The sequence below is a fragment of the Urocampus carinirostris genome, chromosome 15 (genome assembly GCF_059441175.1).
Source record: "Urocampus carinirostris isolate Australia breed hairy pipefish chromosome 15, RoL_Ucar_1.0, whole genome shotgun sequence".
NCBI lineage: Eukaryota > Metazoa > Chordata > Actinopteri > Syngnathiformes > Syngnathidae > Urocampus > Urocampus carinirostris.
This window is the reverse complement of record NC_142363.1, coordinates 29,219,172-29,240,941: the sequence shown is the minus strand read 5'-3', so window position 1 is coordinate 29,240,941 and position 21,770 is coordinate 29,219,172. Positions and strand designations below refer to the sequence as shown.

General features: G+C 40.4%; 1 protein-coding gene across 1 annotated transcript in view; it reads right to left on the bottom strand.

Annotated features, from left to right (window-relative positions):
* Positions 1-21,770, bottom strand: part of LOC148352076 (signal-induced proliferation-associated 1-like protein 1) — a 90,069-nt gene that overhangs the window by 32,362 nt on the left and 35,937 nt on the right. Inside the window, exons 2-8 of the mRNA XM_088353918.1 lie at positions 17,402-18,122; positions 13,935-14,720; positions 12,340-12,470; positions 9,685-9,873; positions 9,436-9,610; positions 6,787-6,890; positions 6,557-6,714 (exon numbers count right to left, since the gene is read on the bottom strand). Of these exons, the coding sequence (XP_088210044.1) occupies positions 6,557-6,714; positions 6,787-6,890; positions 9,436-9,610; positions 9,685-9,873; positions 12,340-12,470; positions 13,935-14,720; positions 17,402-17,981 (2,123 nt within the window). The 5' untranslated portion in view covers positions 17,982-18,122. The remainder of the gene's footprint in view (positions 1-6,556; positions 6,715-6,786; positions 6,891-9,435; positions 9,611-9,684; positions 9,874-12,339; positions 12,471-13,934; positions 14,721-17,401; positions 18,123-21,770) is intronic.

Sequence of the window (21,770 nt, the reverse complement as noted above, 5' to 3'; positions counted from 1 at the left end):
TTCTTCCTTAGGCTGAAGATCTCTACTGTAATCCCTCTTTTAAATGGGGACAAGAGCCCCCTACAATATGCGACCAGTAGTAGGGATAATGGATCGTTCCCAAAATCATGCGTTTCATTTCAAGACGGCAAGAACGACACACCTTCCGACAAAATTGCCTTTTGCAAGTCTTTGCTTGCAGCAATAAGGGATCGGGGATAATGGATCAAGTTCACATGAGTGCATTTCATTACAAGCAGGAATAACAGAAAACAAAGAGCCATCGGGTAAGACAAAAATGTGCTCTGCCAGTCCCCGGTTGCAGCAGTATACAATTAAGGATAATGGGTTAAGACCCAGCAAGTGCAGTTCATATTGTAAAAAAAAAAAAAGAGCTGCCAGGCTCGACATAAGTACATTTTGCTAGTCCCCAATTGCAGCAACACATCCCAGGAAATCATTGGCTGCTCCGTGCCTAGTCCAGAGGGCATTGTTTATCACGAAAAATATTGCTTAGCAAAACAAGACTACTGTATTACTGGTTACTTCGTGTTTCAAACTTTGCAGCCTCCGTGCATCACAGGTTGTAAAATATTTTGGGATCTATTATCCCCGTTCGCATGGGTTATTTTATGTAAACGACACTGATAATTGGGTCATTTGATTTAAAGTAACAAAGAAAAAAGGTTATCTTTTATGCACCCCTTGCTCTCACCACGGTGCCATCTAGTGGTCAAATATTACACAATGGGGCTTTTAACACTCTAAAAGTGTATCAGTTTTACAAATCACCTTTAAAAAAATACCCCTCCTGGTCCAAAAAATATAGAGAAAAAATAAACAAAAATGGGTAATTTAATTTAAAAAAAAAAAAGAAGCTGTATTGATTTAAATCGTTTTTAACAGAAAATAGTAAAAGTAAACCCTCATCCAAAATAAATGACATTTTGTATTAAACAATGTACCGAAAATATTAAAAAAAATCTAAAAAAGTGTTACTTTAAACAAAATCCTACACAATGACCATCGTAAAAAAGAAAAAACTCATTTTGAATTAAATGATTTACAAAAGTGTTTTACAGTTTAAAAAAGTTATATTAAAAGTGTTATTTTGTTTATGAATGCAGACCATTTACCATTAAATTGATTGCCCCAAAAATAATGATAAAACCAATTTAGTATTGAAAAAAGCTAAGACAAATATGTTATTCCGATTTAAATACATTGAAATTCTCTTTTATATTGATATCCTAGAAAAAAAAATCAATCCTCTCCCAAATGAACAAATGTAACGTGACATATTGTACTAATCATGTACCAAAAATGTGTAACTTTGTTAAAAAAAGAAAGCTATTTGTATAAAAGAAATAATCTTTTTCTACCTAATCCAAGAAAAATAATAGTAAAAATATGTGACTTTTACCGTTTTAAACCTCTTTCACAGAATCCTAGAAAAAATTACCCCACTCCAAAAAAATAATACAAAAATTGTTATTCAAACAATCAACCAAAAATATTTCATTTATTTAAATTAAAAAAAAACATTTTATTGATAAACACTCTGAAATATTTTTAATGTATTATTATTATTTTCAAATTCTAAAAGTAAAAAAAATAAAGTATAATTATCATATTTTCATTACTTCCCTTGTTTTGGTAGTTGGTTGTGTATATTTTGTATATTTCCTCAAAAATAAATTATTAAGATAAACCACCAAATTGGAAAAATAATAAAAATGAAAAAAATCGTTTTTACTCTATTTACAATTTTTTACACCCTTGTCTCTAAGGTTAAAATAAAGTTTCCCTGAAAGGTTTTCTTCATTTGTAGTATAAATGTATGTAAAATGTCTGACCAAACACTTGAAAGGTAAATTGTGTAATATTTGACCGCTAGATGGCACTGTATTGTCTAATGCGGACAAAAACCAGTGCCAAATGAGCAGTGCGTAGCAGCAAGATGGCAGAAAGATGCCAAACATGGTGGCAACTATGTTTATATTATATTTATATATTATATTATATTATATTTATATTATATTTATATTATATTTATGTTTATATTCCGCTTATATTGTTTATATTGTTTTTTTTAACTGATTGAAGGTTTTTTTGGTTACCACCAGGAGACATTAAAAATTAAGCACTGTCCCTTGAAATAAACCGCCAAATCATAAAAAATAAAGAATAAGTGTGTTATTTCTATTGTAACATAAGAACAAAAATCACAGTTCACAAATGATTTTTTTTAACTAATTTTCTTTTTAATTGTAAAATATGAATTACAATATAAGATATTAAATCGGTTGACACATTTGAACTAGAATTTTTCTTCTTTTTTTAAAACACAAAAAGAATAAAATGAAATGAAATGATCTGCATTTATATAGCGCTTTTCAATTCAAGACTTCCCAAAGCGCTTTACAGTGTGCTCCACATTTCCCAATAGCGGCCGTGCAGCCATGTAAGGCGCTAACCTGCTTATTGGGGGTGTTAGGGGTTCAGTGTCTTACCCAAGGACACTTCGACATGTAACACGGACGAGCCGGGATTCGAACTGGGATCCCTTGATCCCAAGACGAGCGCCCCTGTATCATTATTATATGCCAGTGAAACACGAAAATCGTTTTGCTTATGGTCAAGTGTTTCCGTCCCAATTCAGGTTGCCCATTTCAGTTCCTCACCTGCGGAAGCACAAAGACCAAAAGTCCAAACTTACCTCCTGGTCCCGCACCGGTTCCTGCAAAAACACGCCAACTCTCTACTTGACGCGTTCCTCACTCGGTCCCGTATCCAAAAACATCCGCTCGATTGTTGACAGCAAAGGTGAAAGGGGGCGTGAGCACCTTTGGGTGGGATCCTTCCTCTATTGTCCCACAACTCTCAATTACATCCGGGAGGATCGGGATATCGCTCTTTGAGAAGGTGCTTCCCCCGAAAAAGGGAGAATAGAAAAATGAGTCCCCTCTCGAGAAAAAGACACAGCAGAGTGAGCCGTTTTGGCTTTGCTCTGGGAAAACCTCCTTTCCTTCAGGATCACATGGAGTGACGGGACGGGAGTCAAAGGGAGGCGGGCGATCGGGGAGAGCGAGCGAATGAGTGCGATTTGTGTGCAAAGGCGAGCGAGCGGCCGTGAGAAATAAAGAAGAGGCTGCCCCGCAATGTACGAGGCGCGCCGCACAAAAGAGGGAGCGGCACACAATGGACCTCATACTTCAGATGATACGTGGCTCGTTCCACAAAAACAGGAATATTCATTCATGTATAACGCACTCCTATTTTCTTATGAAAAATACCGTATTTTCCGCACTATAAGGCGCACCGGGTTATAGGGCGCACCCCCAAAAAATAGTTTTTGGTCCTATATTTTCCACACATAAGGCGCACCGGAGTATAAGGCGCTACAATGGGAACGTCGACAAAACAGTCAGATAGTTCAGTCAAACTTATTACCCTCTTAACATTCCCAAAGCTTGCAAAGAAGCAAATACGTGTCTCAGACATGTACGGAAACAGTGTCTGTACGATGTCACCAATCACTCAAATGCATCCTTCCAAATATAATTTCTTAATTTCCATTTTATTTTTTGCTGGCAACTGTGTGGACAGCAAAGTAAGAATTTTATTGGGAAACGGGGTTCTTTATTGTGCATATGACAATAAACACTTTGAATTGAATTGAGTTTAAAAATAGACTCATCACAGAAACATCAAGATCGTTCTAAAACAAGATACCGGGAAAATATAAAGCCGCGTAGCTCACCTAAGTTCTCTTGCAGCCATCACGTTCAATAATGATACGTAACCATGGTCTTCTTACAACCGTGAGTGTAGTCAATCCAGGAGAGTAAAATATTTACAAATACAGAATAGTAAAACATGTTTTCTCTATGCTGTAGTGCAACCCAACGTGTGATTCCCATTCATCTTTTTCGGCCAATTGCAGGGTTTGTTTCGCCCCTTTAGCCTATGCGAGCCTGTAAATGATAAAAAGGATCCGCCCCCTTTACCTCCGAATAACTTTAGCCAATAGTGACTGATTCAAATGATGATTGACACATTGGTTAGGAAATGAAACGCCGGTATATAAATCCCAGCATACACCGCTGACGACTTCGCTTTCGGGGGAAAATCGAGTCGGCGGCTGCTTGCTTTAGTTGCAAGACTTTGCGACTTAATATTGATCCATATACCTGTATAAGGCGCACTGTATTATAAGGCGCATGGTCAGCTTTTGAAAAAAAATAAAGGCTTTTAGGTGCGCCTTATAGTGCGGAAAATAAGGTAGATTTTCTCAGCTCAAACTGTGCAGTTGGATGCGACAAGAACCGAACCTGGGTCCCGGCGGTGCGAGCACCAAATTCTAACCAGTGGCATAAAAGATCCTATTACAGGGGTGGCGAACACGTTTGACACAAAGAGCCGAAATTTTTAACTGTGAAAGTCAAAGAGCCACACCACGCACTGACCCTGCCATGACAGACAGACACAGACAAACACGCACAATTAAAACCATATTATTTCCCATAACATAACACATAACACTATTTCCGTTTCGCTTTGCATTTTGACCATGAGGGGAACAGTCTGGACGCTCATGAAATGTTTACTTAATTTCCCGGCATTAGACGTAACTTACGCAGATGATTGGCTGTCCTTTATGTGTCCAGAGTAGCATAAAAACAAGAAATCTGCCAAACTAATTTCAAAATATTATTTATTATTTGACATTAACTCTGATGGATTCAAGTGTGTTTTAAGAGGGAAAAAAACTGAACATGAAACGTGGCAAAGAGCCACAGTATATAGAAAATATGAAAGAGCCGCATTCTGATTGGCCAAGGCTTTAGAGCCGCGTGTTCGCCACCCCTGCCCTATAAGCTAGAGTGAGAGCTCTTTGAAGCTAGAGCTCTTGGTGGTGATAGGAATGAGTAGAGAGGTGTTGTAAAAGGATAGTGGGATGTTTTGACGTGTTTTAAGGGATGGGCAGGGCATCTGTATGATGCAGCAGGGGTAAACCAGTGAAAGCTGTCAGAGTGTGTTGCGTCACCCTGACCCGAGTGACATGGCCGCTTTCTTATGTCCGGTTTCATCTGGAGGGACGAAAGCATGACCAACTTGGGTGCTGAGGTGCTTAACTTGTTTGGGGTTTTGGGCATTTGGTTTGGCCATGGTCAATTTTTGGTGTTTTTTTGCTACTTCTCCCTTTTTTTATTTTCTTTGTTTTTGTATGCGTTTGTCTTGCTATCGGTCACCCCTCTCGAGGGATATGACCAGGGTAGATAGATAGGTATAGAAGACTTTCGGAAAGGCAGTCGATTTTATCTCATGATCACATTTAACTTACTCACAGTACCAGAGACAATTGTTATTTTTGTTGTGCGTTTTACGCGTTACAATGAGAATAAATATTTTATTGCAACATCTTAAGTGCATCAAAAAATTAACATCCAGGTCTGGTACTGTAGTGTGATGAGATAAAACCCAATGCCTTTTCATATGTCATCTGAATCACTGGTGGTTCGGTGCCTTTACCGCCGCCAACTGAATTCAAATCCAGTTACAACCAATGTTTTGCAACATGTAATGTGTAACGCACATCTAAACCTTCCAAAAGACAGAAAACTGTCCATTATGTAAACCGTTTCTATTCAATCTCAACTCATGCATTGCCAATGACAGCTGTAGAGAGTCATCAACACGTCGTAGAAAATCATCAGCTACCCTCTGCCCAGTCTGGAGCACATAGTTTATCACTATAAATATTCATTTTTGAAAACAGACTACTGAAATCCTAGGTTACTTCGTGTTTCAGATTCTGCTGCCTCAGTGTATCACATGTTGAACAATATTTTGCGATCCATTATCCCTGATCACATATTGCTCTCAGCTGGGGCTGGCAGTGAGCATTTTTGCTGGACCTTGCAGCTCTTTTTTGCCATTCTGTCCAACAAAAGTGAACTGCACTCACGTGTCCACGATCCATTATCCCTGATCAAGTATTACTGCGAGTGGGGATGGGCAAAGTGCACTTGAGTCAAGCCTGGCAGCTCTATTTTTGCTGTTTCTGTGTTTCAAACCAATATGAACTGCACTTGTGGGGCCTTAATCCATTATCCCCAAATTCATATTGCTGCAATCAGAGACTGGCAGAGCAAATTTTTGTCCTACCCGATGGCTCTTTGTTTTCTGTTATTTCTGTAATGAACTGCACTCATGCGAGCACCATCCATTATCACCGATCCCATATGGCTTCAGGCGAAGACTTGTAGAAGGAAATTTTGTCAGAAGGCCCTTCTGGTCATCTTGAAATGAAACGCATTATTTTAGGCGCGATCCATTATCCCTACTACTTTGAAGATGCTTGTATCTTGTCCCCATTTAATGTGATAAATGCATAAAAGAGGGACTAGAGGAGAGAGATACAGCCTAAGCAAAGAACAGTCGACATGATGGCCCCAGAATTCACTTCCACTTTGCCTCCCGGAAAATGCTTTTTGTCGAAATGCACTGCTGAGTGCTGATGCCCTTATATTTCTTTTCTTTTATCCCTTTCAATCCGTTTCGCGTAACTTACCTGTAGCAAGTGTTATCCGAGCAAGGATCGTGCACCCTGACCACGATGAAGACGTGCTGAAAGTGGGAGCGAATGGCTTTGGGGGTGAAGGGGTGCGCACCGGGTTCCTGGAACACGATGGTCACGATGTCGTTGCCGATGTGGCGTTTTCTCAGCAGCTGATCGAAGGAAAAAAAATGTGTCCCAACTTTGAAAGCCAAGGAAACAATAACTGTATTTATCATATTTACCTGTTGCTTATTATTGGGGGTGTAAGGCAGCAGAGTGGAAACGTGAAACATGAGTTCGTAGTCCTTGTAGGATGTATACAGCGAGTGAGTGCCTGTGGAGTCCGCTGGTGGGGAGTTAAGAGGAAAACGATTAAAAACGAGGAAAGTATTTAGAGCGTGGATCTCGAATTTTTTTGAAGCTGAGAGCAGTGTTCCCTCTAAGCTGCGCGCGTGCGCAATTGCGCACTGCTCGCACATTCTCAGCGCACAAGAAAATCTAGCCAGCGCACAAAAATGAGGGCTCGAAATGACTTATTAAGAAGCGACTTAAGTCAAAGTTACAGTGCATGAAGGTCAAAATACAAGGGTTCCCCTGACGTTGTGTCCTAAATGCGGTATTTTGAAGTAGAACGAAGTTCAGTAAAGTAAGTAGAGTTTGTCGAGAACCGGCTTCTTCGGCTCGGCTCACTAAAAAGGAACCGGCTATTTCGGGTCCTAAACGGCTCTTCAGGTTGTTTTTGCTTCTTTAATCCCAACATGACCAAATATTAAGTAAATTTATGCACAATATGACTTAAAGGAAGGGGGGAATAGATTAAAAAAGAAAAGAAATACCAAAATTAAAAAGTAGTGAAAAGCTGAGAAAAAAACAAAAGGAAGGGGAAAAAAAGAAGGAAAAATTTAGAAAAAAGCCAGAAAAAAAAAGAAATGTAGGAAAAAAGTAAATAGAGAACAAAAAGAAAAAAGTAACAGCTCGGAAAAAAAAACAATGAGATTTTTTTAAAGGAATTTTTAAAAAAGTAGAAAAAAAACACAGAAAAAAGAAGAAAAAGTTTGTGTTGCATTCAAATAATTTCCAATAATATCAAGTGAATCTTGTTGCCAACATTGTACTTCCACTAAAAATGTGATTAAGTACAGTTCTGTATCTTACAACCAACTAAATAAGCCCCCAAAAATGTTAATATTATGCGACAAACCATGTCAGGAAATTAAAAAAAATGGATATCTTGTGAAAGAATTGTAAGAACAAACAACATTTGTAGGCTGTACAACCTTTGCAATAGTACATGAGTCAATTCATTCAAAAGAGAAAAATCATTTTTCATTGCCGGAAACTCAGCAAAATGTAACGTGATGTCAAGTTTTGGACATGTTTGATAATGACTTAGTTGCCACACTTGGGATTGCCGTTGCTCACTGTTGTTTCAAGCGTTGCTCACCGACTTTGTGTGAACGCTCAGACCCGTGGAAAATTACAGGGAACATTGGCTGAGAGCTAATTGTTTGTTACAAATCAGAGCAAAGGGCTGCAAGTTTGATATGCTAAACTTACTATGTTGGGACCAGATTGTAATTTCTAAGACTGGGGTTATAATAGGATCAGTTCATCACTTACACATCATGCAAATTAGAAATCACATTTCTTAAAATCCCAAAGATCCTCCACTGGTACGATATTTTCAGAAGCAATCCGCGGGCTACTCAGCTGTTAGAGGCTAACCGTGAAGACTCGCAATTAAGGGAATTCATCTGTTGATTATTTCGCCGATAATCATCTGAATCTATTGTCGCGCTTGTGTGAAAGAAAACCTTAAAATTCCATTTTTACAGGAGGAATGAAAAAAAACGAGAAGAAGAAAAATTAATTATGTGTTAAATTATTTTGACAATGTTACTAACCATATCATTATTTTTTTGGGGAAAAGACATCTTTCAATAATATTCAAAAGTGTTTCCAGGAAGATTAAAAAAACACTATTCTTCCTCCCCAATTATTGTTTTTTTTGTTCATTTATCAATTTACTTTACAGGAGGATGAAAACAACACCATAGTCACCCCCCCAAAAAGTAATATTGAAGAAAACGCCAATTTAATTTAATTTTAACTTATTTGGAGAAGGTAACTGGTGAAAACACTACTTTTATAATTAATTTCTATAATTAAGAAATATATCCTCGCTGCCACGTGGAAAACAAGCAGGAGGATGTAACAACACTATTTCCCTCCCACAAATATATGTGTATTTTTAAAATTTGGATCAATATTTTGTAAAAATATGTGTGGACAGATTTTATATATATATATATATATATATATATATATATATATATATTTATTAGGGCTGGGTGGTTTGCGCGCAGCCACAAGGTGCAAAGGTTCAGCGCTCAAGTCCAGCTACTGCAACCTCCGAGTGGGGTTTGCATGTTCTCCCCGCGCCTGCGTGGGTTTCCTCCAGGCACTCCGGTTACCTCCCACATTCGTAAAACATGCATGTCAGGTGGATTGGCCGGTCCAAATTGTCCCTAGGTGTGAATGATCGAATGAGTTGTCTGTCCCTGTGTGCCCTGAGAGTGGCTGACAATTTAAACCAGCCAATTAACCTGACATGCATGTTTTTGGGATGTGGGGGGAAATCGGAGTGTCCGGGGAGAACATGCAAACTCTGCACAGGAATGCTGGTAGCTGGATTTGATCCCATGACCTCAGAACTATGCCGCGGTCACGCTAACCACTCGGCTGCTGAGCCGGCCCAATACAATCATGACTTTTTAAAAATGATTTATAAAAAGTATTCAATTCATTTGACAATCAATGAATAGTTGCACCTCTATGTAAATATGTCTGATTTCACTTTGAGGTAATGGTTTCTATTTGCTTGTATTTACTTTTGGTGTCCAGCTGGGCTCTGTACTTGGTGAAGCCCTTGAGGCGAACCTTCTCCCCCAGCAGCTGCAAAAACTCCTCTAGGGCAGGGCCGGCCATCTCATTGTTGTACATCTCCTCCTCGCTGCTCTGACCGGCCCGGCAGTACATCACCCCCACCTTTACCTGGAAGCTCAACTGGGAATCAAAACAAACAGAAAGCCCCGTCAAGAAAGTGATCACGCATCCCATTTCCACAAACTAACCCCTACCCCTTGCTCGTCTAGCTTCATTAACTGCTCGGTGACTTTGGGAGTGTTGAGGGCCAGTCGGAGGCAGGTCAGATCCAGCTCTGGGAGAACGTACTCCAAGACTTCTTTGATGGGCAGACCTCGGGTGGTGCCATGCTTGGTGGTGGAAGGCACCGCGTCCTCTAGGATGGATCCCCGTAGTGTTGTGAGCTGGATGGACAAGGACAGGGGGACGTGTTGAGACACAAAGTAACAAATAAATGTATTACACATCTGGTGCAAAAGATTACTATAAACGTTTAATCTTTAGACGTCTGTAGTAGTCATTGATACTGGATGGAGATGAAATAAGTCGCAGGGCACACAGAGACATACAACTCACTCGCTCATTCACACCTAGGGACAAATTTGGAGGGCTGTAGTTGTCATTGTTACTGGAAGATTCTCTTATTAACATATAAATGTTTGCATGGACTTGCACCCTCTTATCTCTCTGATTTGATTTCCCCCTATGTTCCTGCACGGAGTCTGCGCTCGGAAAATGCCGGTCTACTTGTGACTCCGAGAGCCAAAAAGTCTGCAGGCTTGAGAGCGTTCTCCATCCGGGCCCCGGTGCTATGGAACACCCTGGCCCCGGAGATAAGATCTGCAACCTCAATGGAAGTTTTTAAATCGAGGCTTAAGACACACTTCTATTCCAAAGCATACGATTGATGCCCACCTCCTATTCTGTATTGTCCTGTCTTTTTCCGACTGCCTGCCTGGTGGTGATATGAAGGAGAACTACGATTTGAGATGAGTCAGCGGACCAGCGTTTGACCTGAAGCATGTGAACGCCTGCATGGACCAGCTGGCAGAGATGGGAAGCTGCATCGTGGCCGTCATAAGCTTTCTGGACTAGTTTACAGGCTGGGGGCGTCGCTGCTGTCATGCACTTTCCGGACAAATTTTCAACATGTTACCTAGTGTTTACTATGTTTGTGTACTGTAATGCTAAATGTAATTCACCCTGGTCATCCTGGAAGTGGAATACCACTTGTGAGGTCCCTTCTCAAGGTTTCTCCTTTTCCTCACGCTGAGGTTTTGAGTTGTTCCTTGCCCGCATGTTGGTTTAAGATCAGGTAATTGTATCATTGTAATCCTGTGCAGTCCTTTGACACATTTTTGTGATTAAGGGCTATATAAATAAATTTGACTCGACTTGGATGGAAAATGAAGATTTGACATCAATAGTCTTTGCTCCTGGATAGAAACTGTTTGATGTCTATGGTCATTATTGGTACTGGATGGAAAATGGAGGTTTGACATCAATGGTTCTCTTTGGTCCTAGATGGAGGATTTGATGTCTTTCATCTTAAACCAATACCAACGATAACCATAGATGCCAACCCTTCATTTTCTATCCAGCACCAATGACTGCCACAGACGTAAAACTTCTATGATCTATCCAATGCCAATAACGACCTTAGATGTCAAATCTTCATTCTCCATCCGGTAACACTGACAACTACAGATATTAAATCTTTAATCTCCATCCAGTGCTAATGATGATCATAGTTAAACGTCCGTTTTCCTTTTTTATTCAGTTCCACGATTAATTTCCATTTGGTGTCATAGAGGACAATGTACGTGAAATCGTTCATCTCAGTCCAGTATCAACGATGACCGTAGACATCAAACCTCAGTTTCTTAACCGGTCCCAATAACCACTATACACATCAAATCTTTATTTCCCATCCAGCACCAGTAGCTATGACCTAACGCTAACGCTAATTCAGGTCATGGAGATGTGATGCTACAGGAAACTTCTAGGCATAGCCCCAAGTGACAAATGGAATGGTGCGCAACACCATCAGAGGACACATTGGACCCTGCAAAGAACTGTTGTCAACTGTGCGCGGACGTCCGTGGTATTGTCACGTCACAAGATCATCAGGACTGGCTAGGATCATTCTCCAGGGCACAGTTTGAGGGGGCAGGACAAAAACAGGACAGGGACCGTCAACAGTGGAGAAAGCTGTCCAGGGTTGCCTCCTCAGTGGTTCCCCGACGGCCCAGGAGGTGAGAGGATCAGAGAACCACGAACTTAAGACAACTAAAGACATCAAATCTTTAATCCTCATCTGATACCAATTGTGACCAGAGAAGTCAAACCTCCATTTTTCATCCAGTACCAATGGCTACTACAGTTCTTTAATCTTCATCCAGTTCCAACGATGACCATAGACATAAAACCTCAGAGTATCAATAAAAACTTCACGTTCATGGATTTCCTAACCACCTGGGTTGTTAGGCCACCATTTTCTGTGGTGTGTCTGGGGCGAGTACATCCTGGTGGCACTTATCCCTCGCTAGGCCATTGAGCACAGAAGTCAAAAATCTATTTCAACAAAGTTAGCTTTGAATGAGTTAAAAGAACCGAAGAGTGCGATGGAAGAGGTGGGAGTCGAAATAACAACGGTACACAGAGTCCGCATTGTGCGGTGCTCGGGGGCTGAACTTAATCACTTTGCTATCATACGCAGCTGGAATGCTTTCTCTGGTACCGGCTTGGCACTGCCATTTTCGAAATTGAGTATTTTTGTTTTATTTTGGAAGGGAGGCTTGAAGGGGTTACTCCACGCGTGTGTGCACAGATAAAGCTATATAGCTCCAGATAACCTTACAGTGACTGACCTCGCTTGTTCTGAAGATGAGGCGGTAGTTATATTGCTGACCGTGCTCCTTGTCGTCCTCCAGCTTCTCCCTGCGCAAGCTAATGGCCACTGGACCTAAAGCGTCATCTATCCCAAAGTAGTTCCAGTGTTCTTGAACAAATAAAAAGGGATTTATTAAAACATTAAAAAAAAAATAATGGAGCTAGCTGGTGACTGTTAGTCCAACATGAATAGCACACAGGTCTACTAAATGAATGTTGAGACATTTTTACATTATATTTAAACTTGACTGTGAACATGTTTTCCCAGCACCCAATATAATTTAAAACAAGCTTGGAAAAAAATATATATTTATACAAAATCTGAAATAAGAATATTAATGAAATAAGAAAATAAAATAATGAAAAAGTAAAATAATAATCTTTTCTAATAATTTATATTCCACTGGTTCATCTGAAATATTTATTTTCATGTTTAAGTTAAAAAGTTTTAGTTAAAAAAAGGAAGATGTACTTAAATCTGTGTACCACATGTCAGAAAATAAAATAATATTATGGATAGATTTTTCTTTTTTCACTATAAAATCAAGATAAAAATATAGGATATTAAAAACAATACTATATTTATATGAGAAAAATAATAATTTAAGCATTATCAAGATTACATGTGTAAAATGTGTTATTATATCTTATTTTACCAGAAAAATTATGCAGAAGAAATATTAGATAAAAAATAGAATTTTTAAATTTTATTTAATCAGAAAAGACAAGTGAAATACCAAAAAACGAAAACAAATAAGTATTTTCTTTTTACTTTACGAGAAAATTAGGCTAAGAATAAAGTAAAATAAGACAACACTTAAAACGAGCAAAACCACCTATCAGATGAAGAAAAAAATATTTTAAAAATAATTGGTGCTAAATTTTATATACCAGTTAAAATAGCTTTCTAAAAAATTGATTTAAGAAATCCTAAAATATAACAGAACAATTTAGTCTTTTTTTCTTATTTTACAGGGAAAATATGATAAAAATGGAATAAGAAAAATATAGAATACATCACAAAAACCAGATATAAAATACAAAAAAACAACAATAAATTTAAAAAAAAGTCTTTTTTTCTTATTTTACCAGAAAAATCAAGCTAAAACATATAGTTAAATAAGACAAATAATATTTACTAAGCAAAATTACCCGACAGAAGAAAACATATCTTAAAAATAAATGTACGGATTTTCTATGAATTAAAAAAGCCTTCTAGAAAATAGTTTCATAAATATCTACAGCAAAGGCTCGCCAATCTTTTGGAAGAGAGCTACCTTGTTACTGATTAGAGCAAAGGGCTACCAGTTTGAAATACATTTCTAGCAGATAGCAACTTTTGTGATTACTACGTTGTTACAATTTGGATATCACTACTAAAAGCAGGGATAAAATGAGGACCCAATAAAACATTTCTTTTAAAGACAACGATCATGTCAATGACTTTGCATGCCAATTTTCTTAGAAAATGTACTTTTAAGGCCCTTACTGGTGCCCACGGGCACTATATTGGAGACCCCTTATCTAGCTTATGTTGAATGCGACAAATATTTGAAAAATATTGTCAACTCACCCCTCAAAAAGAAGAACTTGCGATAGTAGTAAGCACCAAGATCCACATGCTCCACAATGTAGTGTTTGGCTTTTTCGCTTAGCGTGCTGGGGCCCTCCTTGGGCCCCTCCAGCACGGCCACCCCGGCATTGGTACAGTGCGTGCTCACCGAGCTTTCGTAAGTGCTACCTTCCCCCTCGGAGTTCCCGGATCCGAATGCGTATTGCCCCAGGCGGTGCCGGACCACGCCGTCCGAACCGATCTCGTTGCGGAAGCAGGGGCAACTGAGCAGCATCTCGTTGCTCTGCTCGTCCGCCGAATCCGGGCCGGGGCTCCCCCTGGAGTGGAGGTCCTCCTGGCTTCCACTGGGGGAACTGTACTGGAGACTGTGCGTGGAGGAGAGCGTGGAGGTCGCCGAAGCCACGGCGGCGGCCGAAGCCCCCGTGGTGATATTATTCTTCCTCCGCCCGACGTTTTGCCGCGATTGGATGACCTGGTTGAGGTCGAATAACGCGCTCTGGACGTCGTAATGGGCGAAACCTTTTTGACACGACCACGGTTTCACCGGAGCTTCCTCTTCGGCGTCCGACCCGGTTTTCGGGGAATCCGACTCGCCTCTGGCGTGACGGAGTTTACGGAATATGGACTCGCCTCCGGTTTCCGATTTGGTCCGTCTCTTTGGCGGTTTGTCTTTGAGTTTTGGGGAATCGACGTGATTTTCGGACAAGTCTGTCTTGGGCCGGACCTTCAGCATGTCCTCCAGTTGATCTGGAGCCGGGCTACGCTGGTCTACTTCCTCTTGGTAGCCTTTAAAGGAATCCCAAACATTAGGCACAGAACGTATAGTGTCCCCTCCTCGCAATTATGTAAATATGTTACAAAATATTCCACACGCTGGTAGGGCTGCAACGATTAGTCAACATTATCGAGAATTTTTTTTTTTTTAAAAATCTATGATATAGGCAACATTGAATTCCCTGGCCTTTTCATGTGTCGTCTGTATCCCTATGGATGGGCCATGTGGATATGGGAACTGGCCCACCCCACGCCGCGATCTGGGTTCAATTCCCATACCTGTCAACCTGTACGTTTTTGCCGTACAAAGTACGTTTATTATGCATTTTAAGACGTGTACGACGTACAAGAAAACACAAATTTGTCAATGATGGGTACCATCCCTTATACACAGACTATCATGAAACGGTAAATCAATCAAGTCAAAGGAGTTCGCCGCGGTAGCCCCTATCTCGGTATAGTTTTTTTCCGTTTCGAACGAAGCGAGCGGTTTGATGCTACTGTGCGCATGCGTCTGCAGCCTGGGGATTTCCCATCATGCACCGTTCCGATCACACGTGAACAAAGCGAAAGCAGAGCAGTAGGCCTACATTACAACATAGTTTGGAATTTTCTTTGGATACAATCATCAAGTCGCAATGGCTGAACCTGAATTAAATCGCCGTAAGTTAAATGGAAGAGGCAAGCAGCACAAGGAGTGGGAGCAAATGTCAGGACGATACGAGGGATTGATACAAGCTTCGAAGAAAGGTGTGGAATATTCGTATTGTGTTGCTTGCAAAAAATACGTGAAAGTAGCTGCCTCCCGTTTCTATGAAAACGTAATAAAACGTAGGAGTTTGGAAAACGTATGTAATTTCATCATTTGTTAAGAATATGTACAGAATGATATAACGAAACACATGTACAATAGAACATGTTAAACTACATAAATAAACATGTTTTTAAAAAAATACGGTGTAAGATTATTTTGTATTTATAAGGGAAAATACAACATTTTGTAAGGGCATGGAGCCCTGGAGCGCGACAGTTATAAATTCCTGTATTCAAAGTGATGCAATTGTGAACAAACATCTATGTCCCTAGAGGTTTGGTGGTTAGGAATCAGCGCTGTTATCATTGCTATCTGGTTTAAGCCCAGTTTCCACCATTGCTTTGCGATTGTGGTCAGCGACTGATCAATAATTTCACAAACATGGTCAGGCATTTCAAATATCGTCCACATATAAGCCACACTGGTTTATAAGGCGCACGTTGACATTTCTTGGGGATTTTGGGTGCGCCTTATAGTTGAGACCATGAAGCTTCCATTCACACTGCAGTGCTTAATGTTCAATTCAAATTTTGTGTGAAATCAGATGTTTTTGTGAGATTGTTCATATTTCCAACTAAATGCGACTTGTTTGGGGAGGAGTGAATGTTGAAGAGGATCCACAGAGCAGAAGTAAATGGAAGGAGACCAAGAGGAAGGCCGCGATTGACGTGGATGGATGGTGTTATAAGAGCACTGCAGGAAAGAGGTCTAAATATAAAGGAAGCTAGGGCTCTTGTTGGTGATAGGAATGAGTGGAGAGATGTTGTAAAAGGATAGTGGGATGTTTAGACACGTTCTACGGGATGGGCAGGTCACCAGTATGATGCGGCAGGGGTAAACCAGCGAAAGCTGTCGGGCCCTGCTGTTGAACAGAAGAGTGTGTTGTGTCACCCTGTCCCGAGTGACGCGGCCGCTTTCTTGTGTCCCGTTTTATCTGGAGGGACGAAAGCATGACCAACTTACGTGCCGAGGTGCTTAACTTGTTGGGGTGTTTGGGCAATTGGGTTGGCCATGGTCCCCCAAAAACTGTGTTTTTTGCTACTTTCCCCCCCTTTTTATTTTCTCTGTTTTTGTGTATGTGTTTGTCTTGCTGTCGGTCACTCCTCTCGAGGGATATGACCAGGGTAGATAGATAGTGACTTCTATCTCTATTCACCATGTCCCACATGCGCAGAAAAGGACACATGATGCCACACGCAATGCGGCCATTGTTTGCGGAAGCACTCATGGATGCAAACACCGTTGAGTATATAGCAATTTGAAAGTTATTGTGCAACTGGTAGCTGAAAAAGAGTTGTCCCCTCAAATACGATTCAAAACCAGAACTTCACTTTCCCTCAATAGAATGCTTTCCGTGTTTTGGTCTGCCATGGGTGTTGATTTGTGAAAGAACATGGAAAAGGAGCAGCTACGAAAGAATGGAAGATTCGGATTTAGGCACAACAACAGTCGCAACAGAAGGCACCCTCGCCCTATTGTGTAGTGCGCCCTGTATACATGTTAAATACATAAATGATACGAGCAATGGAGACAACACCTTTTAACACGATGTGCTCTATAGTCGTGAAAATATGGTATACAAAGATTTTTGGGGGTAATTCCGCCATAACGACTCAACGACGCTGCATTTATTGGCTAGTTTCATTAAAACTAGCCTCTGATTGGCCGGTGACAATTCTGATTGGCCAAAAAAACCCATCACTCAAATAAAAAAGGGGCGGGGGGGGAAGACAAAAGCCGAAACTGTAAATCCTTGAAAAAAAACCGTAGTGTGTTGCGATCACGTTATCAATTAGATGTCAGGTAATCGTGCAGCCCTAGTATGCAAAAATAGTGCACGACTTCATCACATTTTGCACGTTTATGAACTTTGGATTACCTTTAAGCATTTCGAAGAAGCTCTCACCGGCGGCGCCGTGCTGGTCTATGGACGAGGTGCTGCCGTACTCTCGATGTAGAGGGGACCATTTCGCACCTAGCTGGGGACCCCAATCCTCTCCGCTATCTCCACCGGCCTCCATTTCGCTTATGGTCATGTCACTATTGCTACGTTGACGAATGCGCTTGGATTGCGCTCTCCGACCTCTGTACTCTCCCGGTGCCAAGTACCGAGTGTCCGTGCTGTAGTTATTAGCCTGGGCCTGGGTTCGGTTTTTCAAGGTATTGTGTATATTCCTTAGCATGGACGAATCCTGAGGACTGAGGATAGATCCCAGTTTGACGTGGTTCTTCAGAGGCAGGCTGGTGATTTCCGATTCCGGGTTGACGTGCCACAGAGTCCTGGAGACGTCTTTCCTGGGGGGCCAGTCCGCCACGCGAGCCCTCACACCCATTTTTGGAACCCCGGCGCTCACGGCGTTGTAAACATCTGGGCGGGCGTGGCGAGGGTAAAACTCCTCGGTGACGGGTACGGTACCGCCAACGGCGCACTCCATTGGCGGGCGCTTGACGCTCGTCATAACGGAGGTTATAGGCGCTCACAGGCCGGACATGACTGCCTCCGGGATGGACAGTCGCTCCCTGACTTCTTATTGTCGGCAGGAAAAATGAATGGGAGGGCCTTGAGACTAGTAAGATCGTCCATTAGCATGTTAGCATGCCTGGAAAAGACACAAAAAACACAAGTTACTTTCTGACATTTTTTTTAAATGAGTAACACAGTAAAACCATACACGTTCCATTTTTTGTTGCCATTTTAGCTATTACGAAGATCCTGTTTTATGGCTTTATGATGTTTTTTCACTTCTTCAACTATATTACATTTAGTTACTCATGTTTAATATGATTATTGCATTTTACGAACTACAAACTATGCTATAGTATAGTATACTATAGCATTTTGGACACTAACGTGTAGCCACCCGGAGCTATCCGGCTTCAACGCCGCTATACAGAGACACGAAAGCCGGGGGGAATCGGAGAGGAGGCGGACTTGCTAACACGAGGTGGTGTATCCCTGGATTTTCACAAAGAAAAGATTTGCCGCAGGGATGTTGAACTTTTGGACTAGCCTGACGTCATCCACTCCGCTACAAGCACCCCTAGGGCATCATGTTAATCCGTTAATCAACAACAGGGTAGACTGCTGGAAGTGTGAATTTCCCTACGGGGATGAATAAAGTATCTATCTATCTATAAGTCAGTTTTTTTCATAGTTTGGTCAGAAGGGCTTATATCCGAAATTATTAACACATTCATACACATTGAGTTTGAATTTTGTATTACCAGCACTGTTTATCACTTCACATGTTATTTTCGCACTGAACCACAAGAGGGAGTGCTAGGCTTTTGTTGATAATTTCAACCTGGCCTTGTTGTGTTGGGGACATTTTTCAGAGCGGAATTTGAAAACGAAGCAGTTTATTGTCTTCCTCCCGAGTTGGAACAGTAGTTTTTGAGAAAAGTGACAAAGAAGTTGATTATTTCATTAGATTTAGAGATTTGAAGTGAAGCTGATCGTTTGGGTACATGTTCTTTATGCTGGTTATCTGAATAACTCTTCATATGTTACGTCGCAACCGATGAGAGCGTCTAAGATATACACGTACGTGTAATATTAGTATCAGAATCACCTTTATTATCATTATATTTCTACAACGAGATTATGGTTGTATTCCAGTCGGCATAAAAATGTACAAGATCAAAAAAAATGTAATATGTTCACCTCTAATATGAATAATTTACATCTGAAATAACTATACACAAGTGGGATATTGCATTTAAAACTAACAATCAACGTGACAACTGAAAAATCTTCCATTGAAAAAAGTGATGGAAATTAAGTGTAAAAAGTAAAGTGGTAAAAAGTACAATGTAAACCCTTTAACAGTGCCAAAATAAATGAAATAAAACCAGGATACTGCACTTAAAATGGTGACAGTAAATGTGACAAATCCTCCATTACTCAAAGTTATGGAAATGAAGTCAAGTGTAAATAAGTAAACAGTACAATGTGAAACCTTTAAAAGTACAAAAATGGATAAGGTAAATAAGTTTTCTGCAATAAAAGACTTCTTCTGCATAACTGTATTAGAATTAAGTCAAAAACCTATGTCTTATCTTATCAATCTTATTTTAAATTGCCTTTTAAGATGATATGTATGTTATTGGCATTGGATTTCACTTTTGATAGGCAAAATCCATGAAGTAGAAACCTTTTTTTTTTTACATGGAATCCTCCATTATACACTAAAAGCCTTATTTCATTTAATTAACAAATAAAGGTAATCCATATAAGCCTTCTTATTTATTTAACTGTACAAAAAATACTGTCAAATAAAAGCAATAGTAATCAATAATGGGGGCAGCAGTATCTCAGGAGGTACAGCGGTCGTCTCGGGACCACAGAGGTCGCAGGTTTGATTCCCGGCTCCTCAGAGTTAAATGTCGAAGTGTCCTTGGGCAAGACACTGAACCCCTAATGCCCCTGATAATATGGCCTACTCCGCTATCGGTGTGCGAGTGTATTGTAAAGCATTTTGAAGGTCCTCAGCAACTGGAAAAGTGCTACATAAATGCAGTCCATTTACTATTTAATAAGATAGACTGGTGAGCCAATCAGAATGCACAATGCGTGATGCGAAACCATGAAAAGTAAACCACGCAATAGCAAGAGATTTGAGTTTCAGTTATTGCCGGTCCACTCCTTTGTAGATTTTTAAATTCATTTATATTGTCTTTGTTGTTTGTCATTGATATACTTGTATCGAGCATTGTGTTCTGTCAGACAGCACACCACAGGGACAAATAAGGGAGGGCTCTTTGCATCTAGGGAGTCAGAAAAGCACAACGAAATTGTGATCACCAGCGGGTGCTTCGTGGGATTATTATCAGGTTTCAGAAGCGATTCAGGCGGCGTCTGGGAGAAAGCAAGAGCGGTGCTGCTGGTCTGGCCTACTGCTGACAGCTAAGCTAACAACTCTTCGAAGCCACCGCTGGGGACCCTGTATTTAGCCAACAGCAGGTCCACTCGTCATGAAATGGATGCTTGGAGAAACAACTCGAGGGAAACCGCTACATTCGGGACGGTCTTGTTTTAATCATTGCTGAGATTCGTCTCCATACAAGGACACCCGATCTCTAAATTGCTTTCTTACACTGAAAGGAGAAGCCCATCAATTAGTATGACAGTAAAACCATTCATTCAACTGTTATTTTGTGTTCTGTATTATTTGTAGATCTCCAATTGTTTTTTTTTTTGTTAGTCGTATACTCTCAGTAATGACGTCATCTTGAGGTAACAAACACCTCTCAGATAGGACACACGGTGTTAAATATGGTGAAATGACATCTGAGCCCTTTAGTGTTACCTGTGGTGTTCCGCAGGGTTCAGTACTTGGCCCCCTTCTTTTCAGCATTTACATGCTTCCATTAGGTATTATTATTTGCAAGTAGAATATCAGTTTCCATTGCTACACAGTAACAAATAAACACGACTTGATCTTTTGGGGGCTTTTGCGACATGGTTGGTGTAAAGTGTAAAGAAGAGGGGAGCCGTTTCTTTTTAAAATGAAAGTGGAATAAGAAAGCTTGATGCGGTTGAGAAAATGGTTGGATCGTTCTTTTTTCGCCCACTTTTTTTACACAGAGGAGGAAGTCGCCAAACTCTTGGAGCCCATCTCCCAAAAGTAAGTTAAACTTCACTTTATTTAGCTTTATAGAGCATTTTATCTTATGCATATTTTATTTGTTAGTACAAAACAATACAGGTTACTTATAAAAGCCTTAAACATACAAAGTATAGCACTGAAGCAACTTACTATCAAATTCAACTTATGAACGATCTTTCGGAACCTATTTTGTTCGTAAATAGCAGCGTTTGTATTCAAAAGCACATTAATTTCTTTATTTTATTTCCCGCTTTGAATGTGTTCACATTTCAGTTTGGAAGACCTTTCAAAACAAAGTTTAGCAATTGAACTTGCATGACTAAACGCTGTTCTTTCCAAATCACTGATTAATCATACATTGCAAAATGTTAACCCTTCATTTTAAACAATGTTTTAAACCTTCTTTGAACGATATGAATAGGCAAGACCGGCAGGCCTGCTCCAGCTCCGCCGCAGTGAAAAGTCACTGACATGTTCAATTTCAGATAAGGCCGTGCGGGCTTTTCAAAGCAATTAGAGCCAAAACATCTGAGGCAACACATGAAAGAGAGCCCAGCGAGCATTCCCAAATGACACCCACCCAGTCTGCGCAAGGCAATTAGGATTTTGCGCAGATCAGCTAACTTCGGTGGATTCGTG